The sequence below is a fragment of the Scyliorhinus canicula genome, chromosome 6 (genome assembly GCF_902713615.1).
Source record: "Scyliorhinus canicula chromosome 6, sScyCan1.1, whole genome shotgun sequence".
Classification (NCBI taxonomy): Eukaryota; Metazoa; Chordata; class Chondrichthyes; order Carcharhiniformes; family Scyliorhinidae; genus Scyliorhinus; species Scyliorhinus canicula.
Window position 1 is genome coordinate 7603257 of NC_052151.1, and position 9302 is coordinate 7612558.

Consider the following 9302-nt stretch of genomic DNA (forward strand, 5'->3'; position numbering starts at 1 on the left):
TGCTGGATCCCCCACTGGACCGGTCCAGTTCAAGGACGGGTAGGAGACCGGCGGCGGCCAAAGTACTGAGGGGGTTTATGGACCAGATGGGAGGGGTGGATCCCTGGAGGTTTGGGAGGCCGAGAGCGCGGGAGTATTCCTTTTTCTCCCATGTCCATAGGGTCTATTCCCGAATAGATTTTTTCATCCTAAGCAGGGGATTGATCCCGAAGGTGCAGGATGCAGAGTATTCGGCCATAGCAATTTCAGACCATGCTCCGCACTGGGTTGATCTGGAGATGGGGGAGGGGCGGGACCAGCGCCCGCTCTGGCGCCTGGATGTGGGGCTGCTGGCTGATGAGGAGGTGTGTAGGAGGGTCCGGGGAAGTATTGAGGGGTATCTTGATACCAACGACACGGGGGAGGTCCGGGTGGGGATGGTCTGGGAGGCTCTGAAAGCAGTGATCCGGGGGGAGCTGATCTCCATCCGGGCCCATAGGGAAAGGAGGGAGAGGAAGGAGAGGGAAAGACTGGTGGGGGAGCTCCTGGATGTGGACAGGAGATATGCGGAAGCACTGGAGGAGGGGTTGCTGGGGGAACGGCGTAGTTTGCAGGCCAAATTTGACTTGTTGACCACCAGAAAGGCGGAGACACAATGGAGGAGGTCGCAGGGCACGGTATATGAGTATGGGGAGAAGGCGAGCAGGATGTTGGCGCATCAGCTCCGCAGGCGAGATGCGGCTAGGGAAATTGGTGGAGTGACGGATAGGGGTGGGAATGTAGTGCAGAAGGGGACAGAAGTAAATGGGGGTCTTTAGGGACTTCTACGAGGAACTGTACCGGTCAGAACCTCCGATGGGGAGAGGGGGGATGGAGAGCTTCATGAACAGGCTATGGTTCCCAAGGGTTCAAGAGGAGCTGGTAGAGGGGCTGGGGGCGCCGATAGAGTTGGAGGAGCTAGTCAGGGGGATTGGACAAATGCAGTCAGGTAAGGCGCCGGGGCCGGATTGGTTCCTGGTGGAATTTTATAAAAAGTATGCGGATCGGGTGGGCCCCTTGTTGGTGCGAGCCTTCAATGAGGTATGGGAGGGGGGGGGCTTTGCCCCCGACGATGTCGCGGGCACTGATCTCTCTGATCCTAAAGCGGGATAAGGACCCCTTGCAGTGTGGATCATACAGGCCTATCTAGCTCCTCAATGTTGACGCTAAGTTGCTGGCGAAGATCCTGGCCACCAGGATAGAGGACTGTATGCCAGGGGTGATACACGAGGATCAGACAGGATTTGTCAAGGGACGGCAGCTCAACACGAATGTGCGGAGACTGCTAAATGTTATTATGATGCCGGCAGTGGAGGGGGAGGCGGAGATAGTGGTGGCGCTGGATGCGGAGAAAGCGTTTGATAGAGTTGAGTGGGGGTACCTGTGGGAGGTGCTGGAGAGGTTCGGATTCGGGGAGGGATTATTCAAATGGGTGAGGCTGCTCTACGCGGCTCCGATGGCAAGTGTAGTTACCAATGGAAGGAGATCAGAGTACTTTAGACTCTACCGTGGGACCAGGCAGAGGTGCCCCCTGTCCCCCTTGCTCTTTGCACTGGCGATTGAACCTTTGGCTATGGCGTTGAGGGAGTCAGGGAGATGGAGGGGTCTGGTGCGGGGTGGGGAGGAACATCGTGTATCGCTGTATGCGGACGACCTGCTGTTGTATGTGGCGGATCCAGAAGGGGGAATGCCGGGGGTGATGGAGCTGTTAGCGGAATTTGGGGGCTTCTCGGGCTATAAGTTAAATTTAGGCAAGAGTGAGGTATTTGTAGTACACCCTGGTGATCAGGAGGAGGGAATTGGGAGACTCCCATTTAAGAGGGCAGTGAAGAGTTTGAGATACCTGGGGGTGCAGGTGGCCAGGAGTTGGGGGACTCTCCATAAGCTTAATTTTACCAGGCTGGTGGAACAGTTGGAGGGGGAATTTAAAAGGTGGGACATGGTGCCGCTATCGTTGGCGGGTAGAGTGCAATCCGTCAAAATGAGTTCTCCCGAGGTTCTTGTTCCTTTTTCAGTGTTTGCCCATCTTTATCCCTAGGGCCTTTTTTAGAAGGGTGACTAGCAGCATCATGAGCTTTGTTTGGGCGCATGGGACCCCGAGGGTGAAAAGGGTCTTCTTGGAGCGGGGTAGAGATGGGGGGGGGGGCTGGTGTTACCCAATCTCTCGGGGTATTATTGGGCGGCCAATGTGTCGATGGTGCGCAGGTGGGTAATGGAGGGGGAGGGGGCAGCATGGAAACGGATGGAGAGGGCGTCCTGTGGAGATACAAGCTTGGGGGCCCTGGTAACGGCGCCGTGGCCGCTCCCTCCTACGAGGTATACCACGAGTCCGGTGGTGGCGGCTACCCTCAAGATTTGGGGGCAGTGGAGGCGACATAGGGGAGAAGTGGGGGGCTCGATGGAGGCTCCGTTAAGGGGGAACCATAGGTTCGTCACAGGGAACATTGATGGGGGATTTCAGGGTTGGCACAGAGCGGGCATCAGACAGCTGAGGGACCTGTTTATTGATGGGAGGTTTGCGAGCCTGGGGGAGTTGGAGGAGAAATTTGGGCTCCCCCCCGGGGAACATGTTCAGGTATCTGCAGGTAAAGGCATTTACTAGGCGGCAGGTGGAGGGATTCCCTTCGCTTCCCGCGAGGGGGGTGAGCGACAGGGTGCTTTCGGGGGTCTGGGTCGGAGAGGGGAAGATATCTGATATCTCCAAAGTTATGCAGGAGGCGGAGAAGGCATCAGTAGAGGAGCTGAAAGCTAAGTGGGAGGGGGAACTGGGGGAACAGATCGAAGACGGGACATGGGCTGATGCCCTGGAGAGGGTTAATTCTTCCTCCTCGTGTGCGCGGCTTAGCCTCATCCAATTCAAGGTGCTGCACCGGGCCCACATGACTGGGACAAGGATGAGTAGGTTCTTTGGGGGTGAAGATAGGTGTGTCAGGTGCTCGGGGAGTCCAGCGAACCATGCCCATATGTTCTGGGCATGCTCGACACTGGAGGAGTTCTGGAAGGGGGTGGCGAGGACGGTGTTGAGGGTGGTGGAATCCAGGGTCAAGCCAGGATGGGGACTCGCGATTCTTGGGGTTGGGGTGGAGCCGGGAGTGAAGGAGGCGAAAGAGGCCGGTGTGCTGGCCTTTGCGTCCCTAGTAGCCCGGCGAAGGATCTTGCTACAATGGAAGGATGCGAGGCCCCCAAGCGTGGAGACCTGGATCAATGACATGGCGGGTTTCATTAAGCTAGAGAAGATCAAATTCGCCCTGAGAGGGTCGGTACAAGGGTTCTTTATGCGGTGGCAACCTTTTCTCGACTTTCTGGCTCAACGATAGGGTACGGGGACAGTAGCAGCAGCAACCCAGGGGGGTGGGGGGGGAAGGAGGAGGGAAAAGGTTGGGGGGGGGGGGGGGGGTGGACGATGACTATGTTTGTTTATTTAATTTAAATTTATTTTTAAGTTCTTTTGTTGTTCATTGGGGTTGGGGGGGGGGTGGGGGATGGGATACATGCGTCGATACGGTCTGGGGGTGTTACAGTTATTATGGGTTATTTTGTTGCATTTCATTGTTTGTCGTTACGTTTTATATTTTCTGTAAAAAATTCCAATAAAAATTATATTTAAAAAAAAAAGAAATCGGGGGCAAGTTTCGGGTAGGTATCCAAAGGTGGGCAGGTTAGATGGATTGGGGTTGCTAAACTGCCCCTCAGCATCTAAAAGGTTAGGTGGGGTTACTGGGCTAGGGTGGAGGCGTGGGCCTAGGTATGGTACTCTTTCCAAAGTTCGGTGCAGACATGATGGGCCGAATGGCCTCCTGCGCTGTAGGGATTCTATAATTCTATTTGATGATTAAAACTCTGCAGTCTTGCCACATCCAGCCGTGAATGGTGGTGGACAATTAAACAACTCACTCGAGGAGGAGGCTCCACAAATATTCCCATCCTCAATGATGGAGGAGCCCAGCAACAGGCAAGACTGAAACATTCACAACAATCTTCAGCCAGAAGTGCCAAGTGGATCATTCATCTCGGTCTCCTCTGGGAATCCCTCGCATCACAGATGTCATTCTTCAGCCAATACTATTTACTCCACGTGATGTCAAGGAACGGCTGAAGGCACTGGATACTGAAAGGTTGTGAGCTTAACAATATTCGAGCAACACTACTGAAGACTTCACAGAATCATAGAGTCCCTACAATGCAGAAAGAAGGCATTCAGGCATCGGGTCTGCACCGACCCTCCGAAAGAGCACCCCATCTTAGCCCACACCCCCACCCCATCCCTATAACCAAATAACCCCACCTAACCGTTTGGACATTAAAGGGCAATTTAACATGACCAATCCACCTACCCTGCACATCTTTGGACTCTGGGAGGAAACTGGAGCACCCGAGGAAACCCATAGACTCAGGAAAAATGAACAAATTCCACACAGTCACCCAAGACTGGAATTGAACCCGGGCCACTTTCTGTACTGCCCCACAACTTGCCGCACCCCTAATCAAGCGGTTCCAGTACAGCTCCAACAGTGACATCTACCTGGCAATGTGAAAATTTCCCAAGTGTGTCCTGTACACAAGAAACAGGACAAATCCAACCCAGCCAATCACCACCCACTCAGTCAACATTCCATCATCAACAAAGTGATGGAAGGAGTCATCAACAGTGCTGTCAAGTGGCACTTACTCATCAATAACCTGCTCACGGACGCTCAGTTTGAGTTCCGCCAGGGTCATTCAGCTCCTGGCCTCATTACAGCCTTCGTTCAAACATGGTCAAAAGTGCTCAATGCCAGAGGTGAGGTAAGAGTGACTTCCCTTGACATCAAGGCAGCATTTGACCGAGTATGGTATCAAGAAGCCCAAGCTAAACTGGAGTCAATGGGAATCAGGGGGGAAACTCTCCGCTGGTTGGAATGATACCTGACACAAAGGAAGATAGTTGTGGTGGTTCGAGGTCAGTCATCTCAGATCCAGAACATCACTGCAGGAGTTCCTCAGGGTACTGTCCTAGGCCCAACCATCTTCAGCTATTTCATCAATGACCTGCCTTCCATCATAAGATCAGAAGTGGGGATGTTCGCAGATGATTGCACAATATTCAACATCACTTGCAACTCCTCATATAATGAAAATGAAATGAAATGAAATGAAAATCGCTTATTGTCACGAGTAGGCTTCAATGAAGTTACTGTGAAAAGTCCCTAGTCGCCACATTCCGGCGTCTGTCCGGGGAGGCTGGTACGGGAATGAAGCTGTCCATGTCCAAATGCAACAATACCGGTATAATATCCAGCCTTGGGCTGACACGTGCAAGTTACATTTGCGCCAAAGTGTCAGGCAATGACCTTCTCCTACAAGAGAGGATCGTCCCTTGACATTCAATGACATTACCATCTCTGTATCTCCCACAATCAACATCCTGTGGGTTACCATTGATCAGAAACTGAACAGGACTGGCCATATTAATACTGTGGCTACCAGGGCAGGTCAAAGGCTAGGAATCCTACCCCCCACCAAGTCTGTCTACAAGGCACAAGTCAGGAGTGTAATGGAAGACTCTCCCCTTGCCATGGGTGCAGTTCCAACAACAGTCAAGAACACCATCCAGGACAAAGCAGCCCGCTTGATTGCTATCCCTTCCAGAACATTCAAACCCTCTGCCATGACGAACAGTAGCAGCCATGTCTACCATATACAAGATGCACTGCAGGAACTCACTAAGGTTCCTTAGACAGCACCTTCCAAACCCATGGCCACTACCATCAAGGGCAGCAGATACCTGGGAACCCCACCACTTGGAGGTTCCCCTCCAAGTCACCCACCACCCCGACTTGGGAATATATCACTGTTCCCTCATTGTGACTGGGTCAAAATCCTGGAATTCACTCCCCAACAGGGGAGCACGGTAGCATTGTGGATAGCACAATCGCTTCACAGCTCCAGGGTCCCAGGTTCGATTCCGGCTTGGGTCACTGTCTGTGCGGAGTCTGCACATCCTCCCCGTGTCTGCGTGGGTTTCCTCCGGGTGCTCCGGTTTCCTCCCACAGTCCAAAGATGTGCAGGTTAGGTGGATTGGCCATGATAAATTGACCTTACTGTCCAAAATTGCCCTTAGCGTTGGGTGGAGTTACTGGGTTATGGGGTTATGGGGATAGGGTGGAGATGTTGACCTTGGGTAGGGTGCTCTTTCCAAGGGCTGGTGCAGACTCGATGGGTTGAATGGCCTCCTTCTGCACTGTAAATTCTATGATCTATGATCTATGAACAGTACTGCGTGTGTTTCTACACATCAGGGACTGCAGTGGCTCAAGAAGGCAACTCACCACCACCTTCTGAAAGGCAACTAGGGATGTGCAACAAATGCTGGATGAACCAGTGACGCCCACATCCTGTAAAAATTATTATTTTTTTTTAAAAAGGAAGGCTTTTAGAGTTTAGTTTTACTGGATCTTCACGTTCACGAACTTTTTTCCTCGTTGTTAAAATCTAATTTGCAGTCCTGTGACTCTGTCCCTCCACGTTTTCTAGAAAACAGTAAAAGTTACGATCTTTAAAACAAGGGTTTCATTCTTGAATCTTTCCATCCAGTAGTAACACCAACTGGGATTTACAAAAAGTCGTTCGTTATCTGACTTTTGGATTCAGGTATTATCATTGAAAGATGTAAGTAAGGAGTCATTAAATTGACCTAACATCAACTGGAGCTAATCAATGAACTAATAATAGCTTGACAAAGTGTGTTGTCGACTAAAAGCGCTAAAAATGTGTTTTTTTAGTGAAATACCCTTTGCTATTCATGTGTACTGGAAGTACCTGAATGGACAAGATTCTGGTCAAGAATTATTGCCAAAGAAGTAGTACTCAGGTTTCATGTTTCTACTGCCTGATCACTCAACAGAAGTTGGAAAAGTCTGATTTGCACTGATCCTTTTTCTTCCTGCATTGATTGTGTTAGTTACAATTGGAATTTTATCTGGTTTGGAAAGGAATTAGTGAATTATCACCATATCAGTAGTGCATTCTGTATGTTCAATTAAGAGGGCTTACTCATATCACTCCCCTCCATAAATTCATCTGAAATAACTTGATATTTTAATTCTTAAAAATAATAAACTTATTTTAAATTACCAACTTACCATGTGGAACAAAAGTCTTGTTCTGATGTGATTGAGTGTAAACGAAACACTGGTGAATTAGGTTGATTGTAATTGGGCTTAAATATTTCTAGATTTTAATATAGCCATCCAAATTGGTACAGGTAATCACCCCAGCACTGACCAGAAGATCTGGGCCTATATAAAAATAAAGAATACAATGGAAAACGGTATGAAGGCTTTTGAAGGGAAGTAAAAAGGATTGACAGAATTGGTTCCAGGAAAGATGAATTTCAGTTATGAGGCTAATTGGAGAACCCCGTTCTCCCAGATAAGAAAAGGTTGCAAGATGAGATGTTTAAATTGTGAAGGATCACAAAGAAACTATCCTCTTTTGCAAGGGTCCAGAACCAGAGGGCACAGTGTCAAGATGACAAGATGATTATGACAAAACAAAAAAAGGACATCCTGAGGATGTTATTTTTAAATGCAGCAAGTGGATAGAATTTGTAAAGCACTGACTGGTGCAAGCACTTTAAAATGTGGCTTTCAAAAGGGATTTGGAGAATTATCTGCAGAGGAAAAAATGCAGGGGTTTGGAATTGCAGAATGCTCTTGCAAAATCGAGGCATAGGCGGGCCGAGTGGCCTCTTTCTCTGCTGCAACGATTGTATGATCTATAGGCCAGTCAGCGATAGTGGGCGAATTGGGCAATGGATACTGTCACTCAATTCATAAATCCCATTTCCCCAAATTCCAGTTCCATTCCTCTCCTTCCGGAATTCGTATCTATCAGACCAATACTCACAAGAGGGAATGGATGGACCTGTTGGATGCCAGTGCCTCTGCCAGCTGTTTAACTCGGTTGATGCTGCTGACCACTCCGAGGTTGAGGTTGAGCTGTGCCAGGGACTGACAGTCCGCCACATGCCGGCTGATGCGCTGGAAATCGCGCTCGGAGATGTGGCAGCCCCTCAGGGATAGCAGCCGCACCGAGTTGGCCCTGAGAGAGTCACAGATGTCTTTCACCTCGGCCAAGGAAAGTGTCTCTCCGGAGATCTGGATGGAGCCGGACAGCATCGCCCCGAGTCTAACCCCGCCGCAGTCAGCCGCCCGTTACTATGGACACCGCGTCTCCAGACGGCAAATTCATTCTGCGCCTCGTGCCCACAAGCACGCTCTCACATTCGAACCACTCTGGATCCGATTTGCAATCGAAGGTGGAAAAGGGAGGGGATGGTTTACCTCTTGAGTTTCAAAGCTGTTGTGTTGCCGATTTGAGGTCTGTTGGATCTGCGTTTGGATCCGGCACAGAGCAATCGTCACAGACAGTGTAATCCTACGCAGAAAAGTCGATGGGCTGAGCCAGTGCAGGAGGAGGAATTGGAGCTTTAACAACATCACTGGAGAGCACCTCATTTATTCATGAAGCTTCTCATCTTCTCCAGCATTTTGAAGATTACTTTCCCATGGTAAACCATATTATTAATAAAACTATAAAATCAAACTTATCTTTCAATTTATTATGCGACTTTTGTTCATTATGTAAAAAATCTTCAAATTTTCAACATAAAAAATAACCAACCATTAGACCAAACCATAAGATCATAAGACGTAGGAGCAGAATTAGGCCACTCAGCCCACCGTGTCTGCTCTGCCATTCAATCATGGCTGATATTTTTCACATCCCTATTCTCCTGCCTTCTCCCCATAACCCCTGATCCCATTATTAATCAAGAACCTATCTATCTTTGTCTTAAAGACACTCCGTGATTTGGCCTCCACAGTCTTCTGCAGCAAAGGGTTCCACAGATTCACCACTCTTTAGTCTGATATTGTGCCCTCTGCTTCTAGTTTTTTCCTACAAGTGGAAATATCCTCTCCTCGTCCACTCTATCCAACCCTTGCAGTATCCTGTAAGTTTCAAGAAGATCCCCCCCTCATCCTTCTAAACTGCAATGAGTACAGATCCAGAGTCCTCAACCGTTCCTCATATAACAAGCTGTTCATTCCAGCGATCACTCTTGTGAACCCATCTGGATCTTTTCCAAGGCCTAGCACATCATTCCTTAGAAACGGGGCCCAAAACTACTCACAATACTCCAAATGGGGTCTGACCAGAGTCTTATACAGGCTCAGAAGGACATCTCTGGTCTTGTATTCTAGCCCTCTTGACATGAATGCTAACATTGCATTTGCCTTCCC

The 9302-nt window shown here is 49.5% G+C and overlaps 1 protein-coding gene across 3 annotated transcripts in view; it reads right to left on the minus strand.

The window, feature by feature from the left end:
* The window catches only part of lrrc73 (leucine rich repeat containing 73), a 103421-nt gene extending 94991 nt beyond the window's left edge, over window positions 1–8430 (minus strand). The window contains exons 1-2 of one of the 3 annotated variants that reach the window (XM_038798943.1): window positions 7906–8051; window positions 7140–7295 (exon numbers count right to left, since the gene is read on the minus strand). Coding sequence is in view for 1 of the 3 variants with exons in the window: in XM_038798940.1 (XP_038654868.1) it covers window positions 7906–8177 (272 nt within the window). In the remaining 2 variants the exon portion in view is untranslated. Of the gene's footprint in view, window positions 1–7139; window positions 7296–7905 lie in introns of all 3 variants that reach the window. The other 2 variants (XM_038798942.1, XM_038798940.1) reach the window with 2 other exon arrangements.
* Between the last annotated feature and the right edge of the window lie 872 nt (window positions 8431–9302).